The sequence below is a fragment of the Aythya fuligula genome, chromosome Z, assembly GCF_009819795.1.
Source record: "Aythya fuligula isolate bAytFul2 chromosome Z, bAytFul2.pri, whole genome shotgun sequence".
Classification (NCBI taxonomy): domain Eukaryota; kingdom Metazoa; phylum Chordata; class Aves; order Anseriformes; family Anatidae; genus Aythya; species Aythya fuligula.
Window position 1 is genome coordinate 51,186,443 of NC_045593.1, and position 18,301 is coordinate 51,204,743.

At 41.7% G+C, this 18,301-nt stretch overlaps 1 protein-coding gene across 2 annotated transcripts in view; it reads right to left on the reverse strand.

The window, feature by feature from the left end:
• The window catches only part of SLC12A2 (solute carrier family 12 member 2), a 62,337-nt gene extending 46,271 nt beyond the window's left edge, over positions 1-16,066 (reverse strand). The window contains exon 1 of one of the 2 annotated variants that reach the window (XM_032206503.1): positions 15,401-16,066. In XM_032206503.1, the coding sequence (XP_032062394.1) occupies positions 15,401-16,006 (606 nt within the window). In that variant the 5' untranslated portion in view covers positions 16,007-16,066. The remainder of the gene's footprint in view (positions 1-15,400) is intronic. The other variant, XM_032206502.1, reaches the window with a different exon arrangement.
• Positions 16,067-18,301: the final 2,235 nt, after the last annotated feature.

Here is an 18,301-nt window from a genome sequence, read left to right on the forward strand (position 1 = left end):
GCATTCAGGGAGCACTGTTTTTATCGAATACACAGTTTTTAACGCTTTGGCCAAGAAAACAGCCAACACTGATAACACCTTTTGGTATTACAAAAAGGCATGTCATGTTTCCAGTAAGAAACAATACAACTTTTTTTTTTTTGAAAAGGCTAGTCAGGGGAGGACTAAGCTAGAAGAAATCAGTATCCATCTATACCAAAACATTGATACCTTATATTCAACTAAAGCAGTCTATACAGTAATAGTGCATCATAACATTTATTTTATCTTAAAGTGTTCTAGTTTGCTTCACTTTTAGGTTTTAAGAGAAGGCTGAGTGTCCTACTGTAAGAGACAGTTACATACTTCAGCAAGCTGACCATGGCTGACCATGTACTGGTAGAACCTGCACCCATTATAGAGCTGCACATTTTACTGTAGTGCATCAGCCTGTCTTATTCTGAAGGAGATAACAGCTCGTAACTGATATTTATCAGTTAACAAGATCATTTTCAAGCTATTCACACTATGAATACAAGAGAGTTTTGTTCTATATGCCTTGTCACTCTACAACTATGCAATATATATATATTTTTTTTATAGAAAACTATTTCCAAGTGTACAAAAAAAACTTAATAACTGAAAGGTTATTGCTGGTTATCAGTGCTAGTGGGTGCCCAAAAAACACCAGTGAGAACACAGATATTACAAAGTGTGGGCACAAAAGCATTCAACTACACAAGGCTCCAAGTTTAGCCCTTTAATGCCAGATTAATAGAGCACTACTGTGGTCTCAGCTGTAAATAAAACAGACAGTATTTTTCATGCTTGTGGTCGTTTTTAGTCAAGTCACTGAGTGAAGAAAAAAAACTCACAAGCACTACTTTAAAAACAGCAATATGTGTATAATGATATCTTCACAAACAGTAAAAAAAAAAAACAAAAAAAACAATTTGGTACTGTGGATTTTGAGGCAGTAGAAGAGAAAGAAATGAATGAAGATTGTCATTTCAGATCACAAATGATCTTTTAAACACAGTTATTTATCAAAATACTGTCTTTTATCTAAGAAATCTACAGATAGAGCCAGTGTTCACTTGCACTAAGGAAAAATAATCTACATTTACAGGCTGACAATTATCATACATTGATAGGATCTAGCCAAGAAACAGTTAAATTCTATTCCTACACACAAATCTCCATTGCTAAATTGTTCAGTGGACTGTAGTACAAGATAATCTACTATTTCATCTCCAGTACTGCTTCGTAAGTATAACAATAAGTTATTTGTACCAATTATGAATAGCCCACATATTTATTAGAAGTGCATCAGAAATGTGAAACAAGTTGTTAGCCAGAAGAGACTTCAGATTTTTCCACATCCAGCCTGTAACATACTGGTGTCCAGAAAACTCTCTCATCAGCAAAATTATTACTCAGATTTACGGTGAATCCTGAAACAACCAATAATTGTTTAAGTTATGCCGCTTTTTTATTTGTGGTGAACTTATCTAGATTCCATTTTAGGAACAACATACTGAGGCTTTGTTGCCCTGAATGGGGTGGTACCAGAATGAATGTACATGAAGTCATTTGCTCTTGTGTCTTTTCAAGTATTGTTGTATGGAAGACTTGAAAAAAAGGACAAGATGGCTATTAAGTCTGTATTTAAGACTACCTGTTTTTGGACAAGATCTTACTGAAAATTATTTTAGTCAATTATTTTTCTCAATTGCTACTGATTTTTCTTACAATGCATTTGATTTCTCTGTACTTTGAAAACACTGTTTACACGCATACTGAAGTCAGTGAATGAAAGATCAGGAATTGTCAGGTAGCAAACAGTTGCTGAGCAGTAGTTCTGTAAGCCTGAACATTACTAGATTGATTTTTCAAGTTTACAACTGGGTTGTTCTAGGGGAGGGAGGAGAAGGGGTACTATTATATTAAGAGTACACCACTTATCTTTGATAGCTATAAAAAAAGAGTTAGTTTATTATATCATAAAGGGAAAGAAATTCCAGATTCTGAACAAAGGCTTTATGGATTCTTAACTTCTTACCAAATGCGAGTTCTCTTCCTCCTGGTGTAAACACCATTTAGGTTAGGCAACAGAAAAACACTGACTCAAATTTATGCCACTACAAAATAAAACATGATACAATGTTGAGTTTAGATCTGATACCACATGTTAATTCCAACTTGAATAATGTTCTGTCAAAAATCTTAGTGTAGAAATAGGTGGTTGCCACTCCCCACTGCTCTTTCTGCCAAGAATTTTGTGGAGGGGAGAATAGTTAAATCTTACAGGTTTTTATCCACATAAAATCTGTACCTACAGCCTTTAAGTAGAAGCCCGCAGATGAATAATCTGTACTTTCTTTGTGGTCTGCCTAATTTAGTGTGCTCCAAGTAGTGAATAACTTATTTAGCTAATTCTTCCTATTCCCGTTACTCTTGTGCAAGCAGAGACCAGAGAAGCACTTAACTTTTTTTTTTTTCTAAATCTGACCAATTACTGTTTTAGCACATGCCATAAAGTATGGGTTTTTCCTCACACTAGTTCCTTAGGCTCCACAATGGCAGCTTTTCCTTGTCTTAGTAGGATATGGCAGTAAAGTGGACTTAATTAGCTAGTACTATCAAAGTGTCACAGAAAACCAACAGAGCCTCACCTTCTCAAACTCCATTTTCTGCAGCAATATTTTAAAATGGCACTCAGTGATATTTAATCAAGAGAACAGTTGCTTGTACTCAAGATTGCCTTCTATTGACATATTCTGACATTGAGCATGGTAGTTTCATCATTTAACACACCTCCTAAGGACAGGACATTAGGGAAGCCACCTAAGATCGGTCCTTTCATCATCTGAAGTATAGGCAGGACAATTCAGTTTAACATCAGGTCTCCTGTTGTCACCAAATACAGCCAAAGCCTTGGCAAGGTGACTAAGCTTTTATCTTCCAACAGTTTTGTGTTTAGAGATGTTTTCAACAATCAAAGTGGAATTCTTCAGGAGAAGGAGAGACGTTCACACATCTGCTACTGCCCTTCACTTAAGCTTCCAGAGCGATTGCCAAGCTGTTCACGACCATAACAATTTCTTGTTTTCTCTTACAAAAGCTCAATTCTACTTGCACTGCCACTTCTAATAAGCTCATTTTAGTGGCAGGAAGTGATTGGTAAAACGTATTGATCTAGATGTAGCATGCCAGCAGTCTCAACAGTCAAGGAATCCATCTCATGCAGTGATTATACTCCTAAACAGCCCAACTCTAGCTGCACACATTTAATGCTGTGGCTACTCAAGCACAAAATTTGCCACTATGGAAAGGACAGAAAATTTTCTGAACTAACAGAGCTCAAAAAAATGAGGGGAAAAAAGCTATTCAACATTTGTCTTACTCTTCTAATTAAGACATTCTATTGCTAGAGTGCAGATAAGTGAGAGATCAGGAAGAGTTATCAGATAACAGCAGAATTACTGTATGTTTTGCTCAAAAAAAAAAACAACCACCAAACAACACATTTCCCATGATTTTTAATGACCGTAAGTCTTCTCTTGCAGTAACAGACCTTCCACTTCCCCTTCTGGAATGAACTTTTGGATTCTTCCTCCCACTTCACTTGTGATGCTTCCAATGATCTAACAATTTATAAGTGCTAGATGTACTCTACACACAGAATGACTACATAGAATAATCTTGCTTACATACATGCTTACCTCTGATGCAACACTGACAACTTCTGTACCAGTACAAACCTTTCACAAATGTATTTTAACTGTGATACCACATTGGCAAGGAGTAAACTTGCTATTAAATGCACACTGATGTACACTACGCTATCAAGCACCTCTGTTCTTCAAACACTGCATTTGCAGCATGCTGACAGTTGCTTAATGTTTTAATAGTTTTATCTTCATAGTTTAGCGTGGAGGAAGAAGTAGTATTGAGATTCCTTTCCAAAACTTGTGAATCTCTGAAGTCATTTTGTGTATGTTGTTGTCCAGGGACACAAAACAGTCCTGCAATTAATATGCATGAGCATTTTATCAAGAATAGTATTAAATTTGACTGTCTGCCTGTGAATGGAGAGTATTTAGGTAATTAAATATACAGGAATGAAAACGGTTCTCAAGTCTTTCACATGATCTGGTAACACTGACCCCTATATTTAACTGTTTCTTCAGCCTTCTAATGTTCAAAATGGTTCAAGTACTGTTGTTAACTTTGGTCGGGAGACAAACAACAAATCACAGCAAGTTTTTCATACTAAACTTGAAAAACACATCTGCCAAGCCCGACAGTTTTAAAGTGTTCTCTGTAACATAAACAAAAAGCTTTAAATGGAAAGAAGAATTGAAGACAATTAGTTAAAAATATTTTACGCTACTATAACTTGGTTAGGGAACAATCAGTACTGGCATGGGCAGTCCATTCTGTCATCTAGTAACACTAACAATACTGTTGTAGACAAACAGCTATTTTCTTCTCTCTACTGATCCGTTTCAGTAAGCCTTTCATTTATGTCAAAAGGAGTTTACCTAAACCTCCCTCCCATTAAGACCCCAGAACTGTGGAGTATGCATCAATATTCAGACCTGGTGGAAGCAGTTAGTTCTAAATAATAAATTGTGTTGAAGCATCAAATGAGGCAGAAGAATCTTGTTTGAGTTTCTGTTGTATTAATTTCCAGTTTCTAGCTCAATCTCTGTGAAAGCAAGCTAACATGTTGGGAAAAAAACAAACAAGTGCTGTCTGCATCCCTCATTACCTGTGAAAAACACTTTTCCGGCCTACCCTAATAATTTCAGAGAGCTACCACCTTGTTACTCAGTAACAGTTGAACAGAATAAAAAAATAAAACTAAAGAAAGTGTCATGTAATGAGTAAATCAAGGAAAAAGATGTAGTACACCTGCACTTCAAACATTGCATACAGTTCTAGTTGTTTGTCACCACACCTGTTGAGAAGAGGATGATGATAGATTTACCATAAATTAGCATATAAATTGAGAACTAGTATGCCCTACTCTAGATTAATATTTCCTAATAGCCCTCAATCTGAGTATGAAAGTAGGCTGTCATATTTTTACACCTTCACACATCACTAATCTACATCTTACCTACAGGTGATGATGACAGGTATATTTGGTACTTCAAACAGGGCAATAATCCAAGCAAACACCATTATCTTTTCAGTTTACTATTGCTACTCAATGATAGTTTCCACAGGCATTTAGAAATTTTACAAGTCCCTGAAAACTCTTTAGTTAAAAATGAACTTGCCAAGTTTACAAAAACAGATTTAGATATTCTGTATGAGGACGTGCAGGAGTTAAATTGGAAGCTTAAATGGTTATTATGGGTACCAGTGTATGAGGGAGGGAAAAACCCAGCCAGGTAGCACACGCAAAAGAACACGACTGAAGACATGCCCAAGATGTCTGACTAAATGCCTCTTGAGAATTTTCTTTAAAAAACAAACTAAAGAACATACACCTTCAAGGAATGCTGCGAGTTACTGTACACTGAATAGCAGTTGACTGCAGTTCAGAAAATTCAGCAGTCAATGCCTGGCACATTAGGTACTTTATTGCTTGGTTTTAAGCCAGGAATGAGTTAACAGATTTCCTACTAGAATTTATAGCTCCCACTTCTAGCACATGAAATCCTGCTACTATATACCGTGATTTCACTGTCTTTACAGTCATGACCTAGAAGAGACTACTAAACCATTAAAAGGCACCCAGAGGTTACCTACAGCAACAGGAGATAAATCACCTAGATGAAACACTTAAAATGCAGATTTTCTTCCTTGGATCAAGCATGAACACATTTGACCGCTGGATACTAGCCTCAATCAAAGGAAGTCATTTCCAAGTTTGCAGCCAAAAGACAAAAAAACTTAAGTGCTCTGGCTACATTACCTTCTCTACAATTACATATTTAAAATATAGCAGCAAATACTTTTGGCATCCGCTTCTAGAGATTTTAAAAGAGATTGCAACAAGCACAGAACATTAATGTTATCTTAAGCTGAAATTAGTCTGTAGTACTTTGATTACAGTGGAACAATTTTGAACACAGAAGAAATTTATAGTTACAATTAACATGTCAACTGAAGAATTAGCTAGCTCCACATCTCTGCCATCAGCTTGTATTTCACTGTCTTGCAACTCAATACTGCTTCTAACACAAACATTAAGCAATATGTATATACTTATTCATAGATGTATTTTCTGATTTTCAAATAGATTTTTACTTTAACAGATCATCTATTTTTCATCTATTAATCTATTTAATCATCTATTTTTCCTCCCAACTCTCACCAGTAGTTGGAATTATTAACCAGGCTAGCAAGATTGCTAATCAAGAAACTTACTTAGACAGATGATTTCAACTTAGGAGTTAATCACTGTACTTACCAGGTAGTGTACTTACAAAAGGATAGGTGACTTGTTTATTAAGCTTACCATTACTTAGATCATAACTTACCATTACTTAGCATTACTTAGCATTACCATTAGATCATAACTTACCATTACTTAGATGCATAAATTGTTATTGAACCATCTTTGATACAGCTTAGAAACCAAACAATGGCTACAGACTTTTCTCATTAAGGAAGTGATTATGATCCTCCCCTCCAAATATAGGATGGATGCAAGCTGCACTCTGAGGTACTTTTATTTGAAGAAAAAGGTCTGCAACCAATTCAGAAATAAGTAACAGCAAACTGCCCATACTTAAAGAGTACTTTAATCAGCGAAAATAAAGAGAATGTGATCTTTGACTGATCTTGATCTTACCACCTCAAAAGAAAGAAGTGCAGCAACAAAAAGGGGGCTGCAGGATATGACATAACTTGCCCAAACTACAGAATTCAACTGGAGCCTGCAACAAGCCTTACCTGTCCCTCGTCATTATTTCTGTGGATACTTTGCAAAAAACTCCTGAGAGGAGAAAAAAAAAATCAGGACAGAGACAGAAGTGAGAAATATTGCACAGCCACTGACTTGTCAGGTCATATTAACAGACATTAAAGCACTGCATAGTCTTCCAAGGTTGGCTCCCAATCTTTCTTCTGGCCTCTTTTGTATTACTAGGAATTTTGAGGCTTTCCACACTTTATAAGAAAAAAAATCAGACATTGCATTGCTTTCCTAAATGTCTCTTCAAAATAAAGTCTCTCTCAAAGTAACATGTTCATCAGTGCATCTGTAAATGGTGACAACACCAATACTATTCAATCTAGCTGTCTTAACGTTAGCATAAGAAGTTCAGATTCAAATCTTTTCACTCCATTTAAACTTCAGTAAATTGAGGACTAGCTATATTGACAGAGGGAAAGCACTGAAATCTAGATATCCATGGAGATGTTCAGATTCGAAAGGCTGCAGTGAGCATACAATGACCGACAGAATCCTTTCAAGCAGTTCTTACACATGACATGGCACCAGTTTTGTTGACATCTGCAGGAGACTAGACTCTTTGCTACCTATCTGAGAGACAAATAGTATTTGTTTCTGTAACAAAATCACTGGAGGTTAAGAGCATTTTTCAAAAGCATCAAGATAAAGAAAACTCTCCACATCTTCATTCAAACATCTCTCCATAAGGACAGGATAACATGAATACTCCAAGCCAGCTGATAATACTGAAATATAAGAAGTGAGAAGAGACCTCCATGCAGCAGCTGTACAATGGAAAACCATGGTAAACCTACAATGTTCACGCTTTGCACTTCCAGAAATATTATATGCAAAGTCATCCCTTCCTGACAAGGAATGGTCTGCCATCATTTAAAAATATATAGATATAAATACATATTTTAAATCTTCCTTTGCCAGGAAGTGTCTAGACATTCAGTTAACAGGAAATTGCACCATTAAGTTAGAAAAAAACGGAGGTATGGCTTCCTGCACATACGCAGGGGTAACCAATCCATCAAGCTTTATGAGGAAGAAGTGCATGTATAGGTTAGTATAGAAGTGCATGTGTAGGTTATCACCTATAAGTAGCTTCATGTACAAGAGTCATGATGGTGACAGATCACCATAAAGGTTTATACAAGAAGAGGAACTTAAGTCCTTTTTGATTTAGATCAAACCTTACCCTCAGTTTAAGTCTTGATTGGGGAGCACTAGGCTCTTTTGGTGAAGAACATCCAAGCTGGAAGCTAGAACACCTTTCCAGTGCCCTCCAAAATCATACTAGTTCCCCTGCTACACCAATGAATTTGATCCTTTCCAGAAGAACCATTACAACTAGTACGGTGAATGATTATCTAAATAATTATTCATTACTGTCCACTGACTGTCATACTCCTCTGACACAAAAAGAAATGATTCCTTGGGAAAATCAGGTTCTGAACACACTCAATTTTCACTTTATCTCTGAAAGACATGTCTACTACACAGAACAGTTAAGAGACCCTTCAAGTTTCACACTATTTTCTTGTTCTCCAGAATGAAGCAGATGCAGCATTTAACTGCATAAAGCTGAATCAAATCCTATTAGCAAGCTACTTGCATAGCAGTTTTGCATACTTGAGTAGTTTGAGAAACTCAGTGTTCTGTCAACAAATACAAAGGAGAATCCTTGTTTCAATCTTTCTGAAGAACTTGTTTCCAATACAGCAAATTCCCAAGTCATCTTCTGCATTCTGTACCCTTCTTCCCCCAAAGGAAGATTTTTATAATTCTTGCTGTTCACTTTCCAATTGCCATGTATTTCTGACAAAGAGAACATGATGCACTTCCCAGTCAAGAGGTGGGGAATGAGGAGCAAGTATGTTACAGTACACAGACACAACCTTATAATTACATTTAGAAAGTGACTTCTTAAAAAAAATATTTGTAATAATTTGTTAAACAAATATTAAAATTTTATTATTACAAATAATTGATTTGTAAAAAAAATTGTAATAATTTTTCAAAGTTACATTTAGCCCATTTTCTTATGACAGCCTAGATAGCCCACTGAAGTAATTAAAATCAGTTGGACACTGACTTAATTTTTAACATCACACCACAATGTGGTAGATACAGCTAATGGCACAGTACCCCAAGCCAGCACAGAGCTGAGCTGGTACATTCACACAGCACTGCACTTGTACTGGCACAACATTATATTCAAGTCAAGTTGACAAACTGCTTACAGCTCCAAAGAAGATTACTTGGAATGGTTTTAGGGGTCTCTCTACCATGTAAACCCCTTGGAGTAAGTTGAAACACTAACCTGGCACTGACATATTCTTCACAGCTGCAACATATGTTTCTATTTCCTTTGAATTCAAAAGCCTGAATAATCCGAAATAGAAGCAGTTCATCTGACGAAGAATTAGCTGGCAAGAATGAAGACATGAGATGAGCTTCCTTGTTAAAAAGGCTTCAGACAGACTGGATTTTTTTTTTTTTTTTTAAACTCACTACATCTTTAAGTCAGTTAAATTTATCAGACAAAAAATGTGTTTTATGGAGGAAAAAAAAACAACCAACCACAATTCATTAAGTTTATCAGGTCTAATCAGCATGCTGAGGTAGAGAAATAAATCAAAGATGTTCCACGTGCTCAAGCTGTAAGAACTGGATAACTTCCAAAATACTGAAAGGCAAACAATTCTAAGTCCACTAATAAGATTTTTGTTTAAAAATAGCTAACAAATGAACACATTGTAAATGCCATTACCTATGCCAAACAGGGGCATGAGGGGTGGGGAGGAAAGGAGGGAGGGAGGCAGCACAGGGGAAGCAGACGGGTTTGTGGTTGCCCACATTGTTTGAGTATTATGTGGAACTTCAGGAAAAAATCTGAAGGATGCAGCTGAAGATGTAGTATACTGGTTTGAATTACTCCGAGATAGCGATCTTGCCAACCTCCTTCTCTGCAAGAATATTCTTCAGGAATGAAAGTCAGATGATGTCTAATCAAGTACAGTACCAAATGGGGAAAAAGTTATACTGCAGATTAATATTCACTTCATATCACCTGATTTTTTAACCAGTTATGATGTAGCTTATGCTGAAAGAAAAGCTACCTAGCCAAATAAAAAATTAGTGCTGCTCTTTCACGTTCTGGTCTTGAATGTCTTGGTGATACTGATGATATGGGAGCTAAGATTGGCTTATTAAAAGTCAAGCTGCTCTGAACAAGCACTGCCTCTTTCCTTCCTTCTCTAGTTGCACTCCACTGGAAAATTACAGTGTCGTCTCTTCTTTTGACATTAGTGCTCAGGGGTTTCAGTGTATTGCAGTAATCTCCAAGGAGGGATGCACACAAACCAATGTGTGTGCAGGACAATCCACCGGAGTGTGAGAATAGAGTATTTTTTCATAATGTTAACAAACAAAATTTAAAACTATTGTTGAAGCAGTTTTTCTCATCTCCATCTCATCCTTTAACTTCTATTTATGTGCATGTTTTATAGTATACATAATATTAGTAGAGGAGTACATGTGTGTAATCTACAAATTAACATATATTGGGGGTGCATGCTCAACATTTTTTTTTTTTTTTTTTTTGTTACTGACACAGTTGTGCCATCAAAATGAAGACAACTCCTGTTTTGTACCAGGGCACAAACCCACCTCATGCAGTACAAGATTTCTGCAGTTGGGGGGGGCGAAATAACAAGGTAGGGGTTGCTTTCCATAAACCAGACTGGTTTCCAGATCCAACTTTAAGCCGTATAAATACAAACACAACCATGAGAATAGAGCAGTTTACACCTTTCAGCAGCAGCCCACACTTGCATTTTCAAACTATATACTGTTAACAGCTCTCAGTTATTTCTAGTGTCTCCGGAACAAAGCAAAAACAACAGTATGAACAGTACTAGCTGTTTGCTGAAGACTGTACAAGGGTTCTGTTAATCTACAGGTGTTTTAGACTAAAGACATCACATAGATGTGATAAAGAGATTCATACAACAGATCTGAAAATACAGATGGCCCTTATAAAAAAAAAACCCTAGAGGACTAATATGAACAACTGCTGCAAACAGGAGTAATTAATAATATCGCTTATCACCATGACCCTTGAGGTGCAAAAACTGTGTGGTACCAGAATAAGTAAAGTGATGATTCTCCACACAGATTAAAAAACAAACAAACAAACAAAAAAAAAAAAAACAACAACAATGAAAGACCATTTTGCACACAGCTAGTAAAAGCCACATCTGAGTGCAGGTGCACAGAGCTCACCATTCTTCAAAAACTGAGAACGAGAATAATTACAAATGAAAAGCTTCTAGGATGTCTGAAAGCATAATGACCAAGCCTGGATAAGAGAGCTTCTCATGTTTCATCTTAGTAAGATGGAAATTCAGAAAGAAATGCAAGTATTCCTTACAAATATATACAGCAAGAAAGAAAAGAAGCTATTTGAATTAAACCACACCAACACAAGAGTTAAGAGGCCCACTGATTGACTGGGGGCTTTGGCAATGTGCTGCAAGAAGAGTTCTACCTGCAAACGAGTTCCTGCCTTCTAAAAGGGGCAGCAGGGAGAAAGCAGATTTCAGACAGACCTCACGTAACATGGTCAGCCTACTTAACAGGCTAAAATCACCTTTTAGTCTTCTATGCATCTTTAACCAGGCTGTCTTCTTTACAGACTAACAGAGAAAAGCACTAGAAAAAAGTTGGGGACACAGTAGCCATTCACTATCGTGGGAAAGGAATTCACAAGTGGCTTTGCGCTGTTTCACACATCCCTGAATTAGAAATAACAAGGAAATAAATATTAGAAACAAAAACTTGAGCAAGGTCGAGATTAACTTGGCTGCAGTGTTAAAGATGAGTTTTGCGCAGTGGCCAATTGCTGGCTGGCTTGAGGTGAGTGTCTGAGGGTCTCTAACCAATTGTATGACCAATTCAGGCACATGTATAGCACATGGGGTTACAGAGAAAGTATATGTAGTGGAGAAAAAACAGCAATAAAGGCCTTCTGTTCAAGAGCCATCAGGAGTCTGTGTCTTGCATCCCTTCACACCCTTTTCAAGAGATTACACATTCTTTGTTAAGAAGTAGTGCCATATGCAGCTGAATGTTTTACGTTAAGAGCTTTCAACAAAATACAAATCAAAGACTGAAAAACAGTTACAAGGATCAGTAAACCAACTTGAGTAAAAAAGCAAGAAAGAATGAATCCTGCATCAAGACAATCAGTAACATTATTCCTACTCCTGTCTCCAAATTCAAAGGATAGATGCATAGATTTGTGGCTGAGGAAGCAAAGTTGTGCATCTAAGTGTCTTTTGGTGTGTTTTTCCCCCTTTTCCCCATTTATTTTAGGCAGGAGAAAGATCTTCCTCTGAGATCACCATCTTATAGCCTGTGAAAGGAACCAACTAGTACTTTCAGTAAGTATTTAGTGAACAACAGAACAAAGCTACCAGTAGAGGGCTTGGTTTACATACCATCTACTTACCACAGCTGTAAGTGACAGAACAAAAGGCGTATATTAAATCAGAATCATTCACAGACTTAAGTTTCTTGTTCCAAAAAAACAAACTCCCTAATTAAGGCAATGCAACATAAAAAAATACAAATTAATGCACAGTAATGAATAATTTCAACAATCAAATTCTGAATGCTTTAAAAGCATTTGCCTTCCAGAACTGTAAGGTCTATATTAGAGCACAGTGATTTTTGTATTGAGGAAGACAAAGGCCTACAGAATGCATTCTACAGGCTGTAGGCTTACTTACAGTCGTTGGCAAAACTACTGAAACATAAGAAGAAAAGAAAAGCTAAGACACTTTAGTCTTTGTTATGACTGAAGGAGATCCTCTCAGTGGATCCTCCTCAGGGCAGTGCACAGTGTTGCAACTGCAACAAAAACCTGCGCGGCACAGTGTGCTGTCTCCCTCCCACTTCTTTGTTAATGATAACCATCCTCACAGCTCTACATCTCTGGAGACCGATGCTCCTGCAAAGCATCACCTTATCTATGACATTAGCAGCTGTAACAGTATGACAAAATTCCCTCTGCCGTCTCTCTAGAGGATGGAGAGATTAATGCACACCAAGTGGGTAAGCAACGAACTGATCACTGTGGCTATTTGCAGCCACTGATAAGCGACAAGCTCCTCACCTTAAATTTAATGTGAGGGACCAAGATCAGTAGCATGCAATTCATCCACATGAGTACTGGAGCATCTCCCAGCTGTGTTACCACAACCAGTTTTGAGAACAACCCCTTTCTACTCTAAGAGTTTCAGTTGCAATGATTAAACAACACTTGAGGTGGTTAGAAACCTATTCTATAGTGACAAGGCAAACTCTTGTGTACACGTGTATCTTCCTCAAACTGCATCATCCCCGTGTTGGGCTCTTCTGTGAGAACAGAATGAGAAGAACTGTTAGACATATGAAGTTTGTAAACAAGGCTATGAAAAAAACAAAATGTTATTTAATTGTTACTAGCACGAGCAATACTGTAACTGCCTCTCAACATGCATTTACCTTTGAAGCCAGTGTACAGTGCAAACATCCTGCAACGTGAAATAGCTAAATTCAAAGCAACAAACCACATGGCTGGTGAACACATTTCAATCAGTTGTGATGCAAAATAATTGCCCATCTTGATGCACTGGATCCAAGAAGTTGATCAGGACAGAAACCCAACAACAATTCCCACAGAAAAGCAAGTATTTTGTGGGTGTAACAATAGGTCTTTACTTAGTCTAAATTTTATTCAGTTGGACTAGAATGTTTATACTAGCTGCCCTACTAAGCCTTTGACATACATGCTGTACAGGTAAGCTAGTACAAAAACCCACAGCTAAGGAAAGGGGTTAACTTTTCAAGTTTCTAAGAAGGCGGGGGGAATTACTTATTTTTTAAAAAGTCTCTTCTTCGCTTGGATACCTATCCATACTGCATATCAAATTAAGGACATTTTAGAAATTAATACTTTAAGTTAAATAATGCTTACAATGTAATTGTTTTGAGAATGATTCAGTAATTAAGTTGTCCACAGCTCTTCTTAGCTACAACCCACCAAGAAAATTGCTTGCCATCCTTTAAATTAAATACAAAGAAATTACAGACTTATAGACACTTACAGAAAGTGCAGTTCCAGACTAAGTCTGGTTATGCACCAAAATGTCTTAATGGTATCATAAAGAGCTTCCTTGACTGCTATTGTGTAAACACACTGAATAAGTACCTGCCAGGCTCAGAATTTCAGGTTATGTTTTGCTTACTGAACAGAGTATCTAACGAACTTCTCCCTTCTACTCCTTCTCATCTGGTTAGGAACCAGGTGTGACAAATTTGAAAAAGATTCACTGTGTTTCTACGCAGATAGCATGGCTTTTTCTTTACAGCATCTCTAGCCCCAGGCACAAGACAGTAATCGTCCACTTCCATTCCACACCAACTCAGAGAATGTCATATAACTCAGTCATGAGAAGACCTAAGAGGCAACAGTAATTCACTGTTACTGTTTGTAATTACTCCGATATCTAATCTTAATTGTGCCACAGAGATACTTTCCTGCAACTAACAATCGCCTTTATCAGAACAGATAGGGCCACAGTTTCAAAGAAACACAGCTAAATAATCAACAAAAATAAAAATACTAAGTCAGTACAGATGCACTAAGCTGCCTAACAACGGTGCGAGGGGTCTCAGAAGACATTTTCTCACGGGCTTCCACCTAGAAGGAGCGAGAGGCAGGATGGAAAGAGTTCTGGAAGCAGAGCATTCCTCGCCTCATTAGGATGTGGCCCACATGCTCCCTCGCTTCCCTGTGCCAGCAGAAAGACCCGCTGAAACGTGTACTTATTACTAGCGCGCGTCCAAGCGCCCAGATGCTGCAAGAAAGCAGCGCTGCGATGGTTCAACGCGGCTCATCACCCCAAAAACACACCGGGTGCAGCTTCGCCCGCAGCCTGCCCTTCAGCACTGCCAGCCTGCGCAAACCGGCTTTGCAGGGCAGCTGGAGCCGGGCACGCTGGGCTCCCAAACCTCCCCAGCACCCCCCCACACCCCACCCCACCCCATATGGTGCAGGGTACCCCCAGTCCCCTCCCCACAAGGAGGGGCATCCCCAAAAAGCAGGGGCCCCAGAAAGCCGGGCGATGCGCGCGTCGCCGCCGCCTCCTCCTCCTCCTTTTTTAGCACCGCTTCCATCGCTCGCAGCTCCCTCCTCCCCATCCTGGCGCCCGCTGGGGGGAATACCCACTGCGGCACGGAGGGGGGGAGGGAAAAAAAAAAAATATATATATATATATATATATAAAATGAAATAAAACAAATAAAAGGAGGGGGGAGCTGGAGGAAGGGAGCCCTTCGGCCGGCACCCGCAGCCGGCTGCCCCCGGAGCAGCGCCGCCAGGAGGCCGAGGGGTGTCCGCGGAGGCGCGGTGCGAGGCGCAGGGCGCTGGGCAGCCCCCTCGGCGCTCACCTTGTCCAGCTCGTCGTGCAGCTCGGCCAGGCTGGGCCGGATGAGCTTCTCGCCCAGGTCGGCGGCCGTGTGCCGGTAGTGGTCGATGCGGGGCACGGCGTCCATGGTGTTGTGGCCGAAGGTGCGCAGGTAGTAGGTGTTGGTGTGGGTGTCGTAGTAGTAGTGGTGGTGGCCGCCCGAGTGCAGGCTGCCCTCGCTCAGCACCGTGTCGCCGCCGTTCTGGAAGCTGACGTTGGCGCCCTCCGAGCTGCCGCCGCCGGGCTCGCCGGGGCTCTCGTCGCCGGCCGACGGGTCCACGAAGTTCACCCGAAAGCGCCCCTTGGCTTCCTCGCCGCCCTTCCCCGCCGCGCCGCCTTCCCCGCTCGCCTTGCGGGGCTCTGGCTCGGCCGGGCGCCCGGCGGCCTCGGCCACCAGGTCCACCTGGAAGCGGCTCTGGCTCGGCGTGGGTCCCAGCGGTCTGCCCAGCGCATCGCCGCCGGCCGTGCCCGCATCCTTCCCCTCCTCGCCGCGCGGATCCTCACCCACTGCCCCCGGCACCTTCAGCTCGCCGGGGCCGGGCTGCTGCTGCTGCTGCTTTTGCTTCTGCTGCTGCTGCTTCCCCTCCATGGCTGCCCGCGGGCGAGCGCTACGCTCAGCAGCAGCGGCCCCGGCTGCTCTGACCGCCCCTCGCGGCGGCGGCGGCGGCTCCGCTGCTTTAAGCCGCCAACCAGCGCCCGGGGCTGCAGCGCGCCGCAGACAACGCCAGGCGCCGCCCCGCCGCAGCGCCAGGTGATGATGCCGCCGGGCCGGCCGCCGCCCCCCGCCCGACCCCCGCCGCCGCCCCCTTCCTCTCCCTCGCCCTCCCTCCCTCCCTCCCTGCCCGCCGCTCCCCGCCTTCCTGCCGCCGCTCGCCTCCCCCCTCCTCCTCCTCCTCCTCCTCTCTCTCCTCGCCCCGATCGCGCCCGTTACGCGGCGGCGCCGCCCTGACAGCACCGCGCGGGCCCCGCAGGGGCGCCGGGAAGGAAGCGGCGCCCGCAGCCCCCGGCCGGGGAGGAGGAGGAGGAGGAGGGGCGGGCGGTGCGGGGCGGGCGGCGGCGGGGCTGGGGAACTGCGAGGCGAGGCGGCCGGGCCGCGCCCGCTGGCTTCCCGGCTCGGCGGGGAGGCCGCCGGCACCGCCAGCCTCCGCCCGCCCTCGGTAGGCGCGGCCCGGCGGAGCGCCGGCGGGCAGGGCGGCGGCCGCCGGCTCCTCGCGGCCGGCAGCGGCGACGGAGGGCGCCGCATCCGCCCCCACCGGCACCGGCAGCGGGGCCGCGACCCCCCGGCCCCTGCCCGCCGCACGGAGCCCGCCCGGCCGGGGCCGCGTCTCGCGAGAGGAGCCCCGCGGCGCCGCAGCCGCCTCAGGAGCCGCCCGCCGCAGGTGGCGGGTGCCCAACGGCCCGGCTCTGCCGCTGCCGCGGGCGCCGCTTTTTGTTTTTGTTTTTGTTTTTTTCGCTTTTTTTTCGCTTTTTTTTTTTTTTTCTCGCTCCTCCCTCTCGGTTTCCCGCGGCTCGGTGAAGGCGGGAGGGTGTGGGACGGTGTGGGGCTTGGACGGGTGAGCGCGGGGATGGGAGATGGGAGATGGGCGCTGTGAAGGCGTTCACCCAACGCGCTGCCCCCGGCACGGCTCGGTGCCGGCTGCGTCCTGTCCTGCCGGCCCTGCCCCCCACAAAGGTATTCTTTCCCTAAAAGCGTACCCCTGCTTCAATTTTTTTTTTTTTTTTTTAAAAATGCAACCTTTCCGACCTTTCCTTCTGTCTCAGTCGGGTGTAGGTGTCTGGATAATCCATTAAGTCACTGCTGAGGCTGAACCTCAGTTACACAAAATCCTCCTGCTTCCCCGGTAAGACAGAAACTAACAGACTGGCCAACTCATCGTTTATTTTTATTTTCCTTATTCTTGAAGGTAATAGCTTAGAGTAGCGGGAGAGCTGGGCGACAGTGTCATCATTGTCCATCCGTCCATCCCCACACACACCAAAAAGCACCTTTAGTAATTAAAAATCATTCAGCTAACATTCACAGCATTCACTTAAGTTAGTCCTGTCAAGCAGTGGCAGCAGTTCACTTCAAGAACATTTTGGTTCGTATTTCTTGGTTCTAGTCAAATCTTTTTTTTTCCTAATTGTGTTTTTTTTTTGTTTGCTTGTATGCTTTTTTTTAATGTTTTTCCTTACTGCCTAGCAAAGTCTGATGGCCAACATCCGTTTTCTAGCTCACTGCATCTCTGATGTCTTACTTGAATTCACAACAAATTTGGTGACATAATCCAACAAAAAAGGGGATGGAGTTTGAAAACAAAGCTTGTTTTTCTTTCTTAACAATTACTTAGAGGAAGAAGTTTTTCAATTTTATAGATGAGTGCATAAAAGAGTTGAGGACACTTCAGTAGGCTGCAAAGGTGGGGACACTGATGCTTTTGTGAGTGTTTCCTGTTCAGACGCTATTGTACAAAAGAACAGAAATCATACACCTCTGTTTTTTTTTGAGATGTTTCTTAACAGACTCCAAAGCTCTAGAGAGTAACAGATAACAAGAAACAGTTTGGGAAAATTTCAGAGTGTAAAGCACAAACATGAAAATCAGTGAGAGAACTGGAAAGTAAAAGGTTAAACCATGAGGCAATTTTGACTTTTGCCAATAGGCAAGAACTTCAAAAACAGTGGGTGATAAAAAGTCAGAATAAAGGACATCAGAACAGGAAGCAGACAGCACTTGAATAGCTGATGAAAAGAAAATTCTCCACCATACGTTTTGCATAAGCAGACATAAACACTGAGTGATGCACACCTGCAGAAAATTTGTCCTCTGGTAAGTGGTTTGGAAGCAATACAGATTTGGAAATGGTCATTAGTGATTTCCATCAATTCTCTGTTATTAATAACA